Consider the following 20,361-nt stretch of genomic DNA (forward strand, 5'->3'; position numbering starts at 1 on the left):
CGTGCTGTGCAGCTACCCATCCCCTGAGGAGCGTGCTCTGCGTCCTCCGCCGGTCTTCCATCCCTCGTCTCTTCCGACCTTCATTCCTGCAGTAGGCACGCCCCGGTTCCAGCCTGGGGCTGTGCCCAAGTTCACCCGCCAGGCCCGCGCGACCACGCGCCCTCTCCTGGGGCCTTCGCTCGCTCTTCCATCTTGATCCCGCCCGCCCGCGTTGGGCCCGCCGGGCGAGTGTGCTGGGACTTCGCGCGCAGACGTACGTACGCCCGTGGGCGCGCGGCGAGCCCTTCCTGGGGGACGCCTCCCAGCGCCCGCCACGCCCATCCACCCGCGGTGGGCTAGTACTTGGTCCCCCTGCGGGTCTCTCAGTTCCGGATGTGAGCGCGGATGGCGGACGGCGGACATCGGGCACGATGCTATCGCGATCGGCGCGTTCACGTTCGGTTGGTGCAGCAGTTCCAATACCCATTGCCCCGGATGGAGGCGCGTTCTGTCCACGCGTTCTGTTCATCGCGCGCGGGCTTCCATTGCCTGATCGACGCGTGCGGACCACGCGCTCGTCGAGATGTCCGTCGAGGGCTGTCGTCTCTTGATACTGACCCACCCGGATATGGGCAACGAGGAACATAAGTAAGTAACAGGCGGGTCGGGCCGCCGCCTAGTCACAGGCTGTCGAACAACCACAACCGCAACAATTACGCCGCCTGTCTAAGTGAGATCTATCATTCGCTGGCTACGCAGTCAAGCTCGACGTCGTGCATACCAGGGCCCAGGTCGGTGCGCATGCACTCTTCACCTCGCACGCGCCAGATCCCCCACCGAACACCCTGCAGCCTCACGCTTCCCCTTGGAGACCGTGAAGATGTCATGCAGCTCGGCATCCAGCCACCCGGTGTCGAGGAAGCCTGGGAAGGGTGACGGCGCGAATACGGGCTTCGAGCGTGATGCGCAGGAAATTAAATCACTTCCGGGTTCGCCTTCTGGCGCAGGTGGTGATGTTAGGTAGTGATGGAGCAATGACCACCGCACGGGTGTTGTGGACGTTGAGTGCGTCGTGACGCAAGTTCTGAGCCGGGTTTGTGAGGAAGGGTGCTACATGACACCCGGATCTCGGAATGCGCCCCGCTCGCCCCAAGGTATGATGCCCGAGTGTTGGTGCCACGGTGCGAACTTATTTGAGACATTCGGAGGATCCGGAGGGTCGGGCAGAAGCTGCAGTGCATCATTCATGATCAAGAAGGAGGACACGGGTTGATGCAATTGCACTCATGAGTGCTGCATAAACGGGCCACTGTACGCTAACATGATTACGGACGTCTCAGAGTAAGAACCAACACTCCCGGGGGATGGAAGAAGAACGCACCGGGGAGGGGAACAACGCACGAATTCCCAGCTGGGATCCTGTTATATAAACGTGAGTACACCACTGCTCGTACCGAGAACTGGCACAGGAAGGTGCCACTCCCACGGGGCAGAGCTTGCTGCGCAGAGCAGATGTACTGGAATGGGTTGGAAAGTTTCAGGCAGTCGATACCGCTGGTATAGTCTTCGGGAGCTCACCTTCTCGATCCGAGCGGAACTAGCACATACACAGGTTGCAATGGCGCGTGTGTAGAGCCTCGTCGTTTGAGTGTCATACGTATACGGCTACTTGGATGTTTGTGTGGACCCCTGACAGACTGACTCGAGTGTGGCCACATGAAGCACCGCTCTGCAGGAAATTGAGTACAGGTTCTACGCTTGAGCTGACTCGTTTATCGAGGCCGATACCCAGAGAGAACACAGGTTATCCGGACGAGTCACGAAGAAACGCAGGATGAGAGAGAGCTGAGGCGGTGCTGCCAGTGGCGGACGGCCAGATATGGACGGCCGCACGTGGAGCTCACGAGGGCGGCTCTTGCCGTCGCCGCCAGTACTTGACCCTTTCCTCCTGCTCATCCTTCCTTCATCTTTCTCGCTTTCTCCAGACACCCCTAACCCACTTCCACAACACAAGCACTAGAATCACTTCTCGGCACATGCGAATCGGCGTACTCCCTGCACTCGTGGTGCTCGGCGCCAGCTTGGGTAAGCCCTGTCGTCCTCCTCTTTCCCCCTCTCCTCCTAAGCGATCCTTCCCTTCCTCCCCGCACACCTCCACACAACCACCTCAGCGAATGCGAGCCCGATCCGGATCGTCGTTACAGAGGTCTCCTCGAGCGTGCGCTACGGACATGCCGTCCCCGACGCCGACGCCAACGACGCCGCCGTCGCCCGCATCGCCATAAACCAGCTCGAGGGCCCCCTCGTCGCCGTCTCCACCTCGGACACGCACCCCGCCGGCGCCCGCCACTGGTGCCAGGGAATGCGCACCAAGGCGCTGGACGCTTCCAACGCCCTCCGCCAGATCCTCGGCCTCGAGCCCATTACCGTCGCCCCGCACCACCGCATGGGGCCTATCGTCGTCCCTCTCGAGGGTGCCCCGCACCACCCCCACGGCGGCCACATGCCCCCTCCGCCTCTCGTGCCGTTCGTCGGAACTGCCGTCAGGCCCGGGCTGGTCGCCGAAGGCGGGGACCCGCGCGGCCCCATGTGGGCGCACCACCGCGGGCACAGGATGATGCGCCAGTCGTTCCTCCGCCGCGTGCACCACGCACTCATGACTCTGGGCCCCTGGGAGGGACGCGCCGTCGCCTTCGTCCTCGGTGAGTGTTCTCCCTCTGTTCCTCCCAGCACTCCACCCCCGACCATCGCTGTCTATCTTTATCCGTGCGTCTTTGTCGGGTGGTGCGCTGACTCTCCCCCTTTTGTTTTGCTCGTTTGGCCGTACCATCCACGCCCCTTTGCCCGGATCGCGGAACACACAGGCTGCGGCATCGGCGTCCTCCTCCGCATGGTCTGGGTCGTCGTCCTCCTCACCGCCCGCGCGTTCCGCGGCACCCGCGAGGACGAGACCGTCTACGACGTCGTCTTCGACGAGGCCGAGCTCCTCGTCGCGCCCCCGCAGTACACCACCATCGAGGGCTCCGAGGCCGTCCCCGTCGCCACACAGGAGAAGGAGAAGAACTAGCCGTATGTCGCGCTCTTTCAACCGCGCATACAGTCCACGGCCGAAGCACAGCAGACGGAGAGCGACGGATTGAAGCTTTGGCCGTGGCCTGGATGGGTGTTTGAGCGGACTCGACGTACGTCAAGCGTGCTTCTGGACTCTTGCGATCTTGCCTCCTCCCTTGTCCCTGTCCTTGGCATTGGCCATCTTCCCCTACGACAACATTGTCCTGACTCGTCGGACTCCTCCCCTCCCATGCCCCCTTTCCCTTTTTGTCGTGTAACGCTCGAGCGTCCTTTTCCACCCTTGCTCCCGTCCCCTTCTTGGCACACCCATCGCGCTGGCCCAGGCCCAGGTCCCAGTCGTGTGCTGCGGCAGAAACGTCGACGGCGTTTCGGCTGCGGCGCACGAGCGGCTGCTGGCTGCGCTCTTGTATCCGTACGTGTGATTTATCGAAGTTGCTGTTAATGTAAAAGAAAAAAAAAGTTGGAGTAGACTCCGCGCGCTCGAACTTGAAGCCGCCTTCTCGAGTGGTTGGTGTGTCCGGTAAACTGCTTGGTGTCGTAGTGTCACATGTGTTTATCGTTACTTTCATGCTACTAACAGCTCCCCGACTCTCAGTACCTCTCTCTCTCTTTCACGGCTTCCAAACCGCGGGTCCGGGGATGGTGTAGTTGGTGACACCCTGCACGAGACGGTGAGTGAGTGTCCACACGCTGCACGAAACCGAGCACTCACAGGCTGCGCGTAGACGTCGAGCGTCACACCGGGGTCGGACGCGGCGTACGCCCCCGGGAGCTTGACGAGGTACTTCGCTGGCGGCACCGCGGAGCCCGAGCCCTACGTCCCCCGTGTCGTCAGCGCCCCTCGCCCCTCGGCTCCAGGTCAGAGCCACTCACGGTCACGATCAGCTGCGCGCACTCGGGGTAGAACTGGGCCTGGTTCGGGGTGTGGATCGCGAGGAGCTCGTGCCGGAGCATGTACTCGCCCGGGGCGAGCGCGGCGGGGATCGTCGTCGTCCAGGAGCTGTTGGCGGCGACGAGCGCGCCCTGCGCCCACGCGCCCGTCGGGAGGTCGCCCGAGAGCAGGCCGGCGTGCTCGATCTTGAACCAGTCGAGCGCGGCGGGCGTCGCGGACGTGCACGGCCCGTCGCAGTTCGCCATGTAGACCATCACGGGCCCGATCGTGTGCGGCCAGGTGCTGCGGCGGGGGCGCGTGTGAGTGCTGGTGTTGGTGTGTTAGGGTGAGGAAGAGGACGGGCGGACGCACTTCCAGTAGGCGGTGACGGTCGCGCCGGCCTCGACCTGAGCGGAGAGCTGTCCGGAGCCGAGGGTGGCGCCCTTGGTGTTGCACGAGATGTAGGACGCGGTCGGGTCCGTGATCGGGTCGTACGTGTCCCACTCGCGCTGGATGGAGCTCTGGCCCACGGGGGTGTTGTACGCCTTGAAGCTGCGAGGGCGCGCGCGTCAGTGGGGTTGGGGGCGTGGAGGCGGGGGGACTCACCCTTTGTAGGTGACGCCGTCGATGTCGTACTCGAGGACGCCGCCGTGGGCCGTGACTTGTGCGACGCCCAAGGCGAGCGCGGTGGCAAGAGCGGCAGCGGAGATCATGGCGAAGAACCTAGGTGGGGTAGAATGGAGTGGAGTTGTGGAGGAAGCGCGAGACTAGCTACTGAACGGATGGCGGTTGCTGGGGTTCTACTTCGTCCGAGCTCCGGTGGTTATATACCGCCAAGGCGCGCACGCCCGCCCCATCCCGTGCGCATGATTTGCGCAGAGTCTTGAGCTCGGGGTGAGGGTCATGGGAAGTGGTTGCGGTCGTCATCACCGCGACGATGTTCCGCGCCGGTGCTTCCTTCGCGCAGGAGAATTGGAGGGCTATTCCTCGGCCCACTAGTGGAGCGAATTTGACCGGCGCATGTGGGTGTTCCGGCATCTTCGAGCATCTCCCGGACAACGTTGGCACTGATCCAGGTTGATGCCCGCAGAAGCGGAGGTGTCACGAGTCGGCGAGAGAAGGCGACCGGTGGACGTCATGGCCGCGGTACCAGTGGATGTGGATCCGGAATGCGATGTCTATCACGCTGAAATGCCGCAGTTCAAACGAGGAAGCGAGAAGTTCGGATGAGCGGCTTCCGCGTTGATTGTTTGGAGACCGAACTTCGCGGTATAATGCGGAGGGCAGCGTTGGTGAGAGGTTAGGTGCGCAGAGGACCAGTTGAACGCCCCTATGTTGAACAAGAACGTCGACGTCATGCATGGGGATCGGCGTAGACCATGTCCCATACGTTCCAATCCGCGAGCAGCTTGGCGAGGCTCGGGGCGACGTCTGCGGATACTAGGCGAGACTAGGGAGCACCGTCAGCGTGATCAGATTGACATATCCCGACGCGCGAGGCACTTCCCGCTCTCCGCATCATGCTTGTAGGCGAAGTATTAGTCTCGAGTAACTCCTCCGAATCTCCGCACCTGTGTCGTGCGACCGTTGCGTTGATGACGTGAAAACACACGCCGTAGGTGCTTGGGATGACCCAGTGGCCTTCTTCTTGCAAGACTCCATCGCCACTTAGCTGCCACGCGTAGACCGCCTCGACCTGTAGAAGGGTGGACTCGGAAGGTGGTGACGGCAGAAACTGTCTAGTGCTTGCTATAGTCAGGCGAGTCTGATCGAGGGGTGTGTACTTGTCGAGCTTGTCGAGAATAGACCAGTGGGCGAGCGCGATGCTGAGAGGCTGCCTGAGAGGGCCAACGAAGCGCCTATCTCTGGACCGATTCGGATCAAGCCGACCCTGGAAATGAAGTTTCGCGCTCCGATCCGCAACGCGCCGCGGAAGCGCCCACGCAACACCTTGCCTTTCAAAAATTCAACCACGGCGACTGCCAGTCCGAGTGCCAGAGAACAGGTGCGAATTGTCGAAGATGTTTTTACAAGCACAGGGTCCTGCAATATCTCAGCGCCGTATGCACAGCTACCGCCAGGATTAGCGATCGAGCCTCTGAGTAAGTTTAACCTATACATAGCTCGATCGCCCCGTGGCAGCATGAGTGGCTCGTCTAGAGTCTGCCTCTACAACGCACGCAGAGGGGGCGAAGATGGCCATGAGGATATTTGAATCCGTCGACATTCCATATGCTATGTGTGTCGCAGCTCATGGGATTTTATGGCAGTGCGGCTCCGTATGTCCTGATGAAGTAGTGATCATCGGAGCACCCACTATTGCAGGATATTGACGAAACGTCCCCCAGACGCTGCCACACTGGCCGCCGTCCTGCCACAAGCCGTCGGAATCACCCACTTTTGCAGGATATTCAGGAACCGTCCCTCCGCTGCCAGTCCCAGCGACCTCAAAGCTCCTCGGACAGTGCAGTCAATTTCCGTCACTGGCGATCCCCCTCCCTGCCTCTCCGTCGCTCTGCTCTTCCCTCCCGGTCACAAGGCTTCATACACTCTTTTTGGACCGACTCACGGCACTATGGCGAAGACTTCAGGAAGATCATTCATGACAACAACCGCCCTCTTCTGGGTCGGCCTCGCACTCATACAGCGAGTCTCATCAACTGCCGTCACCTGCTTCGACGGGTATTACATCACTGGGAGGGGCGGGTGCTCGGCCTGCCCCGCCGGCACTTACAGCGGCGCGAACGCCGCATCCTGCTCCTCGTGCCCCGCAAACACGTTCAGCGCGGGTACGGCACCGAGATGCACGGCCTGTCCCTCCGGCACGGTCAGCAACCCCGGCAGCGCTTCGTGCACACTCCAGAACACTTGCTCACCCGGCGCATACTTCGACGGCAGAGGCTGCTCGGCCTGCCCAGTCAACACCTACTCCGGCCCTGTCGCGACGTTGTGCGTGGCATGTCCCGACGAGCAAGTCAGCGGCGTAGGATCCTCGTCGTGCCACGCCTGCGCTTCCGGGACCCATTACGACTCTGGCGCCTGCGTCATCGACGCCGTCACCTGCTCCCCTGGCCAGTTCGTGAACAACAACGCATGCTACGACTGCGCAGCCAACACGCATTCGATGGACGGTTTCTCGTGCGTAGCCTGCCCCGACGCGCAAGTCAGCGACGCCGGATCCTCGTCCTGCCACGCCTGCGACTCCGGTACCCACTACGACTCGGGCTCCTGCGTCGTCGACACTCCCACCTGCACTCCCGGCCAGTACCCGCTCAACGGCGAGTGCTCGTCGTGCGCGGCCAACACCTACTCCACCGACGGTACCGAGTGCATTCCTTGCCCTAGCAGTGAGGTCAGCGACCCCGCCTCATCGGAGTGCCACGCCTGCGCGGACGGGACCCATTACGACGCGGACTCGGCCACTTGCATCGTCGACCCTCCTATATGCCCGGCGGGGACGTACCTCAACGGGGACACGTGCACGCTCTGCGCCGCCGGGTCGTACAGCGGCGACGGCGCGACCCAGTGCGAGGAGTGCCCCGCGGGCCAGTTCTCGTGGGAGGGCGCGTCCGCATGCTGCTCCTGGTGAGTCCTCTTCGAAACGCGGTGCACTGCGCGCGCGTGCTCACAAATGTGTGTTCGCAGCTGCTCCGGCTTCTACTCCGACCACCCCGGCGCGAGCACCTGCGCGCAGTGCGCCACGCCGGCGCATACTCTGTCGTCGGCGCGTCCTCCGCGTCCGCGTGCTCCTCCTACTATCTCGGCGGCCAGCTGTCCTGCCCCAGCTCCGGGCCCACTTGCCGTGCGCTCCTTACCCCTTCCTGCTCTTTGCCCACGACTGACGTCTCGTCCGCAGCCGATGTCGGCGGCGCGAACCCCTCCAGCCTCAACAGCCAGAGCACCCCCCGACGTCGGGCAGTGCAGTGTCGCTTCGGCCAGCGCAGCTGCCCCGTTTACGGTATCTCCGCGGACGGGCGCGGGTACATCCGCGGGAGCGAGTGCGTGGACGTGCGGACGGACCTGGAGAGCTGCGGCGGGTGCGTCGCGGACGACCCACCACTCGGGGCGCGCAACGCAGACGGGGGACGCGATTGCAGCGCGATCCCGCACACAGGGCGGGTGGCGTGCCGCGGGGGCGCGTGTGTTATCGGTGAGCCCCGATGCGCTGTTACTTCGACGTCAGGCTCATGTGGGGCACTTCTTGCAGAATCGTGCGCGTCCGGCTTCACGCCGTCCGAGGACGGGGAGGCGTGCATCGCCTCCAGCGCATCCGACGCGCTCCATGTGCAGCACCGAGCTGCGGGCCACCGGCGTGCCCGACGCTCCGCTGCGAGCCTTTGACCCTGCACTCCATGTGCGCTGCCTGTCTCTCCTGTTGGAGGAATATTGATGCACGGATAATTTGGAGTGGGATAACATCGGATTTAATGTACCTTCTGCTAATCGCCACCGTCGTTCATCAGTTTTGTTCAAGGAGTTCGTGGAGCCGCGAGGATTTGACTTTGTATTGCTCAATGTCCAATTGGTAGTCCGTTCGGGAACACTTCTAACACATTATAGAGGGTCCTATCAGAGGCTGATTCCAAACGCGGTGGTGTCGGACCTTGAGTTTGAGAGAGACAGTCCTCCATATCATGTGTACGCTCATGGTATTCACTCGCTTCTCGTCAGTGCCATCCGGAGCGCCTGTATGCAGTGCTCCGCAGCCATCTCCGATCAGGAACAGCACTGGCGGAGAATGAAATGTAGAGCTCCGCTCAATCTAATTCTGAGCACACCATGCGCCACTCCCGACCAGCCACTATGGGCTCACCGTCATAGCAACGGCACGGTAGTGTTTATTATCGCCACGATTTCGCGCGAAGACCCCCAAATGGCCTCAGGGACATCCGCGACACAGCTCCCCCTGAGCGCACGAAGAGTGCTCATGGTGAGATCTCCTTGGTGAGTGAACTCGTTGCCCTATGTAGGCGGACGACGTTTTCGTCTCCTTACTTCCGCTTCAAATATTGCTGCGCCAGCTTCATGTTAGGCTCAAGGACTTGCACCTGACAGCTCAAACGAGTACTACACCGTACCGGCAAATTCAAATGATCAACAGCCCCCTTTGAGCCCCCTACAAATACGATTTCGTATGCCAATGAAATCGCGATATCCAATTCATCGTGATCGTGGAGATCCGGCGGCATGTGTCTTTGCTGGGCGGTCCACGCGTGCCCAATGCACGAGATGCCTCGGGCTCTTCGGCGACGACCATAGACATAGACTTCTGGGTGTCCTAGACACCTGGCGTGCCTCAAAGCAATTTCCATCCACCAATAATGGTATACAATGAATTGCGTACTAGTCCCAATCTTCAGCAGATGCTACCCGAGTGACTGGCCGCGATACATTCCACCAGGTACTATATGTCCACACTGCTGAAAGATCTAGAAGCAGTAGACAAATACCAGGAGGGCAAATTGACGATCGCAAACGTGAACCTGCCAAACGCATTTCATGCGGTCGACAGGGAGATTGAAAATTACAACGGTGTGCGTACTTTCGTGGTGTATAAAAGGCACCCTCACTCGCTGTTGTTGTCAGAACTCAGGCCTCATCCCCCGTTTTCGCTGAACACCTCCTACACATCGTGAGATCATCCATATATTATCTTCTCTGTGGTCCGGCTCACCAACTATGCTTCACGCAGAGACTCTTGAATTTCCGCTCAGTCATGAAGTTCTATATCGTTGTCGCCCTCGCTCTCATCAACGGTCAGTAGTAGCTCAATTGTCCGGCATTTTCCGACATCCGCTGAATGATATATCCCCAGCGGCCACTGCGTCCGTTGTGCCTGTTGTTCGCGCGGGCACCGACGGGATGACCGCGGGCGTTGAAGAGCTACGCCGCGAACCTGGAACCGGACCTGACTGGCGTCGCGAACCTGGAACCGGTCCTGACTGGCGCCGCGAGCCTGGGACCGGACCCGACTGGCGTCGTGAACCTGGGACGAGTCCGGACTGGCGTCGCGAACCTGGGACGAGTCCTGACTGGCGTCGCGAGCCGGGGACCAGTCCTGACTGGCGCCGCGAACCTGGGACCGGTCCTGACTGGCGTCGCGAAGCCGCCGATGTTTAGTCCACCCAAGGATAACCGACTGCACAATGGGGGAGGTTCACTACGAACCCCGAATTAGTTACCTTTGTACGCCGGACCAACGGGGATGTGATGATGATGCGTGTATCTTGCTGTCTGTATGACTCGACCTTGATAAATCCACAACTATGGACATGTTTCGCGCGACGCGGGCTGTTACGGTGGCACGCGACCACTGTGAGTCGGGACTCGGGAGTTGGATTCACTCCACGCACCACGACTCCTGAGGCGACTCCGCCCCGTCGTGCATCGTGGCTATATATGTACCTGCCAGAAGATGAGCGGCTGTGTTTCTGAGGTGGAGGTTCCCGTGTCTGGCGGCAACCCAGCACGCCGCACTGCTCTACGGCCCGGAACGCCGTCAGCAGCCGCGATCCTCGCATCACTGAATGCAAATTCGAACAGCGCGCGCGCGCGCGCCGAAAGGGCGTAGGCTTCTCTCGCATCGAGGACAGGAGCCGAGCAAGCGCGATACAAGAACGGCGCGGGTGGCGACTGGCCGGCCTTTCAACTTTCCTTCTGCTCTTGAGCATCGCAGGATGGACAAGCGCTGGAGCGCACACGAAGCTACCCCGCTCATCGGGCAGCACACAAAACCGCGCCCCGGCGAAGGCCAAGTCTCTCCCATGAAGTGCAGTACGTACTCGCGACACATCCGCATTTTCCCGCTGACCGTCGTCGACGGTTCACAGGCTACCTTCCGCGCGCGACGAGGACGCGCGTAAAGGCGTTCGAAGGGGACCTGACGATGGAGTACATCTACGTGCGTCGACCCTCCGCCGGCTTGCTTTGCCCAGGATTGACCCATCGAGTGCTCCAGAGTGCGGACACGCACCCGTTTCCGGAGACTAGACACAGGTTGCGCGACGCCATCATGTGGGCTGGGGCGATCTTCCAGTCCCGGATGTTCACCGTCGATGGCGGCGACGCGTTGATGTACTAGTCAGTCCGCCGCGCTTTTTGCCGCCGCACGATCGCCGCAAGCTCATGTTGTGCCGATTAGCGCTCCACCTAAGCCCTTGCGCTTGGTCAAATTTGTCGGGGACGCGCTGGCGCGCTTCATGTCCCCTGAAGCGAGGAAGGTTTGTCGCGTACCCGTGCCTCCGTGCACGCGATGCTGAACGGCTGCACTCCAGAGACGCAAGGAGGTCGACGGCGTACTCCAAGAGATCGTTAAGCGGGAGTTCGGCGACCGGGTCGAGGACATGTACGAGGTGCAGGGCCTCGCCGTCACCCCGGAGAAGCAGGGGCGCGGGTACGCCACCGCGCTCATGCGCACGGTCCTTGACAAGGTGCGCTCCCTGCGCATCGCCTGCGGAGTAGATGTTTGTGACTGACACGATGCGAACAGAGCGACGCGGAAGGGAAGGACTCATGGGTGATCACTGGGCGATCGCACATGTTCTACGCGACGCTGGGCTACGCGATCGTCGGGACGGGCCAGACAGGCGGCGAGAATCCGATGTGGCCTCACGGGCCTGTCGATTGGATCGTAGTATGTTTTGCTGCCCGTAAGTGTACGAAAGACACGCTCATACCGACTCTCCAGATGCATAGACCCGCGGGCCGCGTGTCCTCTTCGTGATGTGCGCGTGTCCATCGAAGCCGTTCAATGTTGCGAAGTACGACGCGGTTTCCGAAGCGTTGACGTTGAAGCGCGTGTCGTACTACGCCCGATATACACATTGTGGCGCGAAGAACTCCGGAAATAATCAGCACGCACGGATGCGGGCATCAAATGCAGCACTCACCGTCTCCCAGGATGTACCCTCAGGGTCAATTTCCTCGCCCTCCACGACGGGCCTCGCCCGCCCACCTCCCGCCACACCTCGACCATTTCTCTCCGGTCGCCGTCGTGCCCAATCATCCACCACCGCGTCTCCCGTGTCTGGACCGAATGAAGTCCGTGCAACTCCTGCAGCGCCGCACGCCCGCCCCCGTTTTCCGCACGGCCGATCTCGTTCAGATCGAGATCGAGAGCCTCGACCGCGCCAGGTGTGAGCGCCATGTTCCCCACCTGGAGCATGCGCAACGGGGGGAGCGTGTTCACGAGCGTGATGCGCTGCTCCGTGTCGTGGAACGTGAGCGGTGCCGGATTCTCGGCGGTGTGCCCGGCCAGGGCCAGACCGGGGCGTCGTCGCCATTGAAGTCGACCGTGGCGGGGAAGCGGGTGATGTGGGCCCCCAAGGCTTCGCCTCCGCAGACGTTTGGTAGCTCCGCCCCGTGCGCCTAGACAGGAGAACGTCGTAAGCAACCGATAACCGAGGCGGAGTGGGGGATGTGCCGCGATCCTGTTGATTTTGCTCACTACGCGAAGGGGCGTCAGTATAGCCGAAATGTACTATCCGATCTCGACGGAACGAGCGACTATGACTTCTACGGCAACACTGTGGGTGAAGTCAGCAAACAGTGGTGTGCGAGATGGCCGCGATCTTACGCGACGTTGGAGCCTGTCACCGAACATCCATTGCAAATCGCTCGATGAGTATAGAAGAGAAACACATGGTTTACCGTCGCGACCGGGGGCTTAGCACCCGCAGTGGTATTGGCCGGGACAATAATGATATTCACGTTCAGACCTAAAGCATATGAGCGTCGTCGGCTGCACTCCGCGAGAGTAAGAACTCACAATCTTCGCCTACAGGCGCAGTTGTCACGAACGCGGAGATGTACTGGTCTACCGTCGCAAGCGCGTGAAGAGAGCGTTATGTAGTGTCCGGTCTTGGAAACGGATCTCGAACGCAGACGAGCGAGACGGCGTCCACAGGCGTCACCTGAGTGCCCACATCGCCCATGTACGCGCCAACGAACGGGAAGCGGGTGGACGAGCCATTGGAAGAGGCTCACTCAGCTGCAGTAAGTGGCGTCCGTATCTGTCTGCGCGTGGGTTGAAAGCAACGCTATTGAAATTCATGTAATACACGACATACAGCTGGTGGTATCGGTACCAGAGAGGAGTTGTTGGGGGACGCGCGTAATGACAAAGACAGAGCTCACATCGTACAGAGCCTCGGTGACCGTTGTCTCCTCCTCACCCTCACCCTAGTCCCTCCTCCACGCCCGCAGCAATTTGAAGCGCCGGACCTCCATCGCGGGCGGGCTCGCGAAGATCCTCTGCGACCACGGCGCCGAGAGTGCGGCCTGGACTCACCTGTCTCGGCGAAGCCCTCAGCGTTGAACTCGTGCAAGATGAGATACTTGGGAGGAACGTCGTGCTTGGGCTTGATGGCTTCGTTCGTCCCGCAGGCGGAGCCGTCATGGTAGACGTCGCGGGTGCTGCGTACCCAGCTTGGCGTCTTCGCGATGCTGCGATGTGTTCCTCGTCGTACCAGCAACTGAGGTCATCCTCGAGGTCCGGAGATACTTGGCAGGAGACGAGAGCGAGGAAGGGCCCCGGGGCGTGAGGATGCGGCCGTCGACGGTGATCCAGTGAGACCAGGAGAGGAGGGCAAGGATGCGGATGCGGAGCGGGAAGTGTTCGTTGTCGTTCCAGTCGTGGAACTCGCCCTCGGAGACGAAGCTGGGGCCCGGGTTCGGTTAGAACGAGGATGGCAGCCATTGAGGGAGCAGTGCTAGTGAGCACTGGGGCGCCCGGCGGGCGCAGAGGCGCAGCGCGCTTGTGGCTGCCCCACGGGCCAGGCTCGGGCCGGGCCCCCAGCCTGTGCTACTTCAAATCTCAGTGAAGTTTGCATTATTGACTGTAGCGTATACGTAGATGAGTCCTCTCTTTCTCTCTTTAATTATTGAGCCTCATCTCACTAAAAGTGCCCGCATCGCATGCTAAACGTCCCTTAGCAGAACGCTCGGAGGCCCTGAAAACGGGTCCAAAAGTCACACATTCCGGCGATACTACAGCAAGATACACGCATCATCATCACATCCCCGTTGGTCCGGCGTACAAAGGTAACTAATTCGGGGTTGATAGTGAATCTCCCCCCATTGTGCAGTCGGTTATCCTTGGGTGGACTAAACATTGGCGGCTTCCCGACGCCAGTCAGGACCAGTCCCAGGTTCGCGACGCCAGTCGGGTCCGGTCCCAGGCTCGCGGCGCCAGTCAGGTCCGGTTCCAGGTTCGCGACGCCAGTCGGGTCCAGTCCCAGGTTCGCGGCGTAGCCCTTCGACGCCCGCGGTCACCCCGTCGGTGCCCGCGCGAACAACAGGCACAACGGACGCAGTGGCCGCTGGGGATATATTATTCAGCGGATCTGGGAAAACGCCAGATAATTGAGCTAGTACTGACCGTTGATGAGAGCGAGGGCGACGAAGATATAGAACTTCATGACTGAGCGGAAATTCAAGAGTCTCTGCGTGAAGCGTAGTTGGTGAGCCGGACCACATAGATGATAATATATGGATGATCTCACGATGTGTAGGGGGTGTTCAGCGAAAACGGGGGATGAGGCCTGAGTTCTGACAACAACAGCGAGTGAGGGTGTCTTTTATACACCACGAAAGTACGCACACCGTTGTAATTTTCAATTCCCCTGTCGACCGCATGAAATGCGTTTGGCAGGTTCACGTTTGCGATCGTCAATTTGCCCTCCTGGTATTTGTCTACTGCTTCTAGATCTTTTAGCAGTGTGGGCATATACCTGGTGTAATGTATCCAGTCACTCGGGTAGTGGCATCTGCTGAAGATTAAAACTAGTACGCAATTCATTGTATACCATTATTGGTGGATGGAAATTGCTTTGAGGCACGCCAGGTGTCTAGGACACCCAGAAGTCTATGTCTATGGTCGTCGCCGAAGCGCCCGATCGAGGCATCTCGTGCGCGTGGACCGCCCAGCAAAGACACATGCCGCCGGATCTCCACGATCACGATGAATTGGATATCGCGATTTCATTGGCATAAGAATTAATGTATTTGTAGGGGGCTGTTAGTCATTTGAATTTGCCGATACCGTGTAGTACTGTACCATTTCGAATTATTCGACCCGGGCCTTGGTGCGTGACAGCCCAAGTACGCCAGATGCATTCGAACCGGGGGCCGGCTCGGCGTGACCGGCCTGAAATATTCGAACCGGACGGTCTTTAACGCGCAGGGTGCACCGTCATTAGAGAAAAAGTGCACTCAACTATGCCACGGGTTAGCACAAAACACGCCCAGAAGGCCGAAAATGCTCTAGACATACGAAACGAATGCGTATACCAGTAAGCGCCCAACTAGCGATTTCGAACTATGAGCTTGTGATGCGTGACTGACCCCAGATATTACAATTTACGAACTTAATGTCTGGGGCCTCAATGGAACGTCGGCATTGTTTCGCGGTTCTGCGCCAGGCTGCGATCAGTTGATGCAGCTCAGGGGTCGAGTCGGATGGCTGGAGGGCCGCGTCATGTCGCTAAGTGTTGTGTGGAAACCCAGTGGCTTCCATCAAGCGTGAGTCATGTTAGATCGGCGTATTATTAACGGTGTTCCTGGTCCTCGGTCCCGCGTAAGTATATACAGCCGGAGCGCTTTCCGCTCGCTGTCTCTCTCAACGCCCGCCCGTCCTTCCTTCACGATGCTGTCGCTGGCGGTGTATGTCTCTCTTGCCGTGGCGCTCTACGCCGCTTTGCGCTTCATGCTGCGGTTCTTGCGGCCACCCTTCGCGAATATTAATGGCCCTCCGCCGCAATCGTTCATGGCTGGTACGTCGTGTCTGATGTCGCGCTGAGATGGACTGGCAGTGACCCCGATCCATTCAAGGAAACATGAGGCAGCTCTTCCAGCCTCGCGCGTGGGACTTCCACAAACACCTCATCGACACGTACGGGCCCGTAGCACGCCTTTACGGCCTCGCTGGCGTAAGTCGGGATTTTCTTGCTCCGGAGCTGCATTTCTGAAGCATACGTCGTACGCACGCAGCGCCCATTCCTTCACGTGTGCGACTTGAAAGCGATGCACAGCGTGCTCGTCAAGGACCAGGAAATCTTCCTTCGTGGTTCGGAAACTCGCTCGTGAGTCATCACATCTTCTGTCGACATTTTGCGAGCTCACGTCGTTTGCAGAGTCGTCAATTTGATTGTTGGCCCTGGGCTCCTTCAAACTGTGGGCCCACAGCACAGGCGTCAGCGCAAGCTGCTCATCCCCGTCTTCTCGGGTGCGCACATGCGCGACCTGACGCCCATGTTCCTCGAAGTCACCGGCCGGGTGAGCTCGCTCGGCATATGGGGGAGCGGCCGACACTCAACTCCCCTCCCCAGCTCAGATCAGCTCTGGAGAGCCGCATCCGCGACGGCGCCGTTTCGTTCGATGTGAACAGCTGGCTTGCACGGACCGCGCTCGAACTCGTCGGACAGGGCGCCCTCGGGACCTCTCTTGACCCGCTCACCAGGGACAGCTCGAACGCGTGGGCGGACGCGATCAAGGGCCTCGCGTACGTTCACCGCCATATCTAACGCACATACACGCGCTGATGACCTACATTCCTGCAGCGCTGGGAGCTCCCAACTCAAGTTTTTGCGCGGGCTCGTGCCCCACCTCGTCCGCATCGGCACTCCGTCCTTCCGCCGACGCCTCGTGGAGCTTGCGCCTTTCCAGGTGCTCCAGAAGGCAAAGGACCATGTCGACACGGTACAGAAAGGGTGTCAGGACCTCCTGAACTCGAAGCGGATGGCCATCAAGAGCGGAGACGCGGAGGCGTTGAGGCTCATGGGTGAGGGCAAGGACATCTTGAGTGTGCTATGTGAGTTGCACCGCTGTCTCCAGTCGTTGCGTGCTGACTAGACGGCGTCAAGTGAAAGAGAACATGCTCGCAGCAGAGGAAGACAGACTTCCTGAGGAAGAACTGCTCGCACAGATCGGGTACGTGCAGTCTCTCGGTCCATCGTTGCGTGTGCGAGGATCTAATCTCCCGGGCACCCAGCACCTTCATCGTCGCAGGCACAGACACTACCTCAAACTCGCTCTCTCGGATTTTGCACCTGCTCAGTGAACATTCCGGGGTACAAGATAAGCTGCGAGCGGAGCTCGCCAACGCGCACGAGCAGTTCGGTAACATGATCACCTACGACGAAATCAACAAGCTCGAGTACCTCGATGCTGTCTGCCGCGAGACGCTGCGTCTGTGAGTTCTCGCCTCTCATCGTCATGATGTAACTTAGGCTCACTACTGGGTAGCCACCCACCTATCGCGTTCGCCCAAAGAGAGTGCGTCTATCGTTATTCGCGCCCCATTTTGTTCCTACGCTGACGCTAGGTGACTCTACAGAGCCGTCGAAGACGCTGTCCTCCCGCTCGGTGAGCCCATCGTCGGGAAAGACGGCCAGCAAATCACGGAGATCCCGGTCCCAAAAGGCGAATCCGTGCTCCTCAACCTCGCGGCGTGCAACAAGGCGAAGGCGCTCTGGGGCGAGGACGCGGAGGAGTGGAAGCCGGAGCGCTGGCTCAAGCCTCTGCCGCGTGCGGTCGAGAACGCGCGGATCCCAGGGATCTACTCGCACCTGATGACGTTCCTCGCCGGGGGCTACTCGTGCATGTACGTCTCGTCTCGGTCGGTGCTTCGAGCTTGAACCCGCGGGCTGACATGCGTTCACAGCGGCTTCAAGTTCTCGCAGCTCGAGATGAGTGCGTCGTTCCCTCCCGTCTTCCCGGATTCGAACTCACCGTTTCTGGCCTTTCGCAGAGGTCGTCCTGTACATGCTCCTTCCTGCGTTCGAATTCAAGTGCGGCGCGACCTCCATCTTCTGGAACTTTGGTGGCATCGCGCACCCCACCACAGGCAAGAAGGGCGACAAGCCGCAAATGTGGCTGGATATCGTCCCCGTGTCGGCGTGAGCGTGCCCGTAACGGTTGTGCTGTTTCATGTTCTGTCTTCCTCTGCTGGATCCGTTGTCTTGTATCACTAGAGCCTTCCGTCCGTCTCGCATTGCCTCCACTGTACACATACTGCAAGTAACTTACTGTCGCCCCCGCATGAATCACTCCCCACTCCGTATCGCTCTTCACCCCACTCTTGCTAATCCACACTCATACTTATTTCATGTTCCAACACTGTAATATCCGAGAAATCCTATCCATGCGCCCCTCAGGTCGTCCCGCTCCGACTTTCACTGACAGGGTGCGGAAAAGCTTTTCGAACGCCGGGTGAAGCATCTCAGAAGACACCATCCACAAATTTTGTCGCAGATGGAGGATGGAAGGATGTGGGCCGACACTACCGGCCGGACGAGGAAACGGATCAGGATTTAGGAGGAGGAAGACATGACGGGAGCATAGGCGCCAAGATGGACACCATCCGGGTACTAGATCGCGCGGCCACATGGCTCGATTGGTTGAGTGGGCTCGAGGCTGTTGCGGCCCCTTAACTGAGTCTAGTCTAGGACACCATCGCCGCGACTCTGGTATGTTACTGCTGTTCATGTATTTGGGCGCAACAAGCTTAGCTCATGCATATGATCATAACAACAGCTCGTAACATGCCATCGAGCACTACTTTTCCTGGCGAATCGCGGCTTCAAGTCCCTCCGGAGATCTCCGACAGGATTATCGACCACTTGTTCTCAGACCCAGGCTCTCTTTGCTCCTGCGCTCGTGTGTCCTCGTCCTGGCTGCCCGCTGCCAGGTATCACATCTATTACCGCGTCGAGCTCTCCCATTTCACTCTTCCCTCCTTCCACACGCTTTTCACGACCACGCCCGTGCTCGCCCAGTATGTGCAAGATACGGCCCTCCACAACTTTCCTTTCTGGACGTCACGACGCGCTATGTTGCTCTATATCATGACGCATCTTCCAAACATGCACACTCTCCGGCTCTCACACCTCATCCTTGCCCCAGACATGATCGCGAGTCTTTGGCCAGTTCTCCCGCAAAGTGTCGAGCACCTCAAGATGGACCAGGTGGACCTTCCCACTGTGGGCGATCTCATCGCACTGTTTGTACGCTTTCCTCGGCTCAAAACGTTCACGAACCTGGAAACCCTGCTACCACGGACTGCCTCCATCGAAGATACCACCCTCAGCATACCCTCTACCTTGACTGAACTTCATCTCCGGTGGTGGGTTTACCACCTCCACACGCTTGTCGACTCGATGTGCGAACAAGGCGTTCCGGCTCGCCTCCGCGCATGTTCCCTCTACCTGCTCGACGACGAGAACGTCGGTGCAGCCGCAACACTACTGAATGCAATGGGGCCCGCGCTCACCCACCTGGAGCTGCTCGTCGGCCGCGATACGTCACCAACTTGTATGTCCTATACGCTCGCTATCGACTTGCCTGTGACTGGTCGCATGCTCATGATTTCTCATAGCCCTCCTCACATGCACCCTCGCCAACTGCCCCAGTCTAACCCATGTCAGCATCTTTGCATCCCTTCTCCACACGCGCGGCTACTCGTTTTTCAGGGCACACGCCCTAAACTGGGTCCCGCTCTTCTTCGCACAGCTGGCGACTCCCAGCATCGAGACCGTTCTCTTCATGTTTGACGAGTCGCTGGTTGGAACTGGGCGCGTGGCAGCAATGGGGAGTCTCGCGAACGTAGGAGTCGCGCTCGAGCGCGATGTATTCAGGGGACTACGACAGGTGCTCGTGCGCATCCGCACCAGCAGCCCGTTGGAGCAAGGAGTTGTTGACACGGCACGCAACGATCTCAAGTCGCTGGATGAACGCGGGCTCCTGAACATCAAAGTAATAGACTGGACGGTGAGACTTACTGTAGAACTCTGAGCTACGATGTGCGACTGACGTTGAATGGCATTTCAGCAGCATCAGTTATAATCGCATCACGGGAAGCTGGATACTTGGGTCGTGCCGGCGGCTTGTCCGAGAGGGCGTCGATCTCCGTGCGTTTCGTGATCTATCCCTTATCACCCGCGACTTGCACACCTGGAACGTACACGCTTCCTTCTGGAGAGTGGCTGCGCGACATGTGACAGCTTCCATTTATTCACATCTTCCAGAGATAATAGCCCAAAGTGTCCGATGATCCATCCCTATAAACACACAAGACCACATGGATAACCGAGTACTGCCTGTACTAAGTCCGAAACAACGATACATGGAGCTCACTGCTGCGTTATCCCAGTATCAGCACAGGTACTAGCCTCATAAGCGGGAATCCAGGTACGGTCGCCCCGCGACTATTCTTCGAGGCGGGGCAAGACGCCGAGGCGGTGAAAAGAAGTCCTCGGCCATCGGAAAACCGACATGACGTGCGCGCCATGGCATTGTCTCTAGTACTAGTAGTACCCCGCACGCAAACCCCGCTCGCACTTTCTCCTCCCCCACCCTTTTCCTCCGTCCCTCGCACTCTACGCTCCGTGCTCCCTCCCGACATTGCGCGCTCAGCGGCTCATCCAGTCACTCAGCAGGCGGCG

General features: G+C 59.6%; 6 protein-coding genes across 6 annotated transcripts; 4 read left to right on the top strand and 2 right to left on the bottom strand.

Annotated features, from left to right (window-relative positions):
* Nucleotides 1-2,015: 2,015 nt before the first annotated feature.
* On the top strand, nt 2,016-3,046 carry BXZ73DRAFT_92691 (uncharacterized protein; the record flags this gene model as incomplete). The annotated part of the gene is made up of 3 exons (XM_048026451.1): nt 2,016-2,064; nt 2,151-2,681; nt 2,844-3,046. The coding sequence occupies 3 exons, from the start codon at nt 2,016-2,018 to the stop codon at nt 3,044-3,046; spliced, it is 783 nt and encodes a 260-aa protein (XP_047872778.1).
* A 616-nt stretch (nt 3,047-3,662) lies between these two features.
* On the bottom strand, nt 3,663-4,635 carry BXZ73DRAFT_54564 (cellulose-growth-specific protein; the record flags this gene model as incomplete). Its single annotated transcript, XM_048021190.1, has 5 exons — nt 3,663-3,710; nt 3,764-3,865; nt 3,925-4,225; nt 4,295-4,474; nt 4,529-4,635. 5 exons carry the CDS (start codon nt 4,633-4,635, stop codon nt 3,663-3,665), a joined length of 738 nt encoding a protein of 245 aa, XP_047872779.1.
* A 1,889-nt stretch (nt 4,636-6,524) lies between these two features.
* BXZ73DRAFT_106343 (uncharacterized protein) lies at nt 6,525-10,042 on the top strand (the record flags this gene model as incomplete). Its single annotated transcript, XM_048016600.1, has 7 exons — nt 6,525-7,507; nt 7,568-7,615; nt 7,708-7,724; nt 7,779-8,072; nt 8,130-8,206; nt 9,615-9,678; nt 9,738-10,042. 7 exons carry the CDS (start codon nt 6,525-6,527, stop codon nt 10,040-10,042), a joined length of 1,788 nt encoding a protein of 595 aa, XP_047872780.1.
* Nucleotides 10,043-10,599: 557 nt separating this feature from the next.
* BXZ73DRAFT_106344 (uncharacterized protein) lies at nt 10,600-11,645 on the top strand (the record flags this gene model as incomplete). The annotated part of the gene is made up of 7 exons (XM_048016601.1): nt 10,600-10,696; nt 10,753-10,823; nt 10,881-10,996; nt 11,064-11,142; nt 11,197-11,352; nt 11,412-11,555; nt 11,610-11,645. The coding sequence occupies 7 exons, from the start codon at nt 10,600-10,602 to the stop codon at nt 11,643-11,645; spliced, it is 699 nt and encodes a 232-aa protein (XP_047872781.1).
* A 127-nt stretch (nt 11,646-11,772) lies between these two features.
* On the bottom strand, nt 11,773-14,340 carry BXZ73DRAFT_106345 (uncharacterized protein; the record flags this gene model as incomplete). Its single annotated transcript, XM_048016602.1, has 10 exons — nt 11,773-11,814; nt 11,877-12,122; nt 12,188-12,289; nt 12,572-12,639; nt 12,690-12,737; nt 13,212-13,366; nt 13,425-13,580; nt 14,033-14,175; nt 14,232-14,241; nt 14,297-14,340. 10 exons carry the CDS (start codon nt 14,338-14,340, stop codon nt 11,773-11,775), a joined length of 1,014 nt encoding a protein of 337 aa, XP_047872782.1.
* A 1,226-nt stretch (nt 14,341-15,566) lies between these two features.
* BXZ73DRAFT_54604 (cytochrome P450) lies at nt 15,567-17,821 on the top strand (the record flags this gene model as incomplete). The annotated part of the gene is made up of 12 exons (XM_048021197.1): nt 15,567-15,693; nt 15,752-15,849; nt 15,911-16,002; nt 16,054-16,195; nt 16,249-16,421; nt 16,480-16,730; nt 16,783-16,849; nt 16,911-17,111; nt 17,165-17,194; nt 17,256-17,522; nt 17,583-17,611; nt 17,670-17,821. The coding sequence occupies 12 exons, from the start codon at nt 15,567-15,569 to the stop codon at nt 17,819-17,821; spliced, it is 1,629 nt and encodes a 542-aa protein (XP_047872783.1).
* Nucleotides 17,822-20,361: the final 2,540 nt, after the last annotated feature.

Source organism: Epithele typhae, assembly GCF_022376455.1.
Source record: "Epithele typhae strain CBS 203.58 chromosome Unknown BXZ73scaffold_81, whole genome shotgun sequence".
Classification (NCBI taxonomy): domain Eukaryota; kingdom Fungi; phylum Basidiomycota; class Agaricomycetes; order Polyporales; family Epitheliaceae; genus Epithele; species Epithele typhae.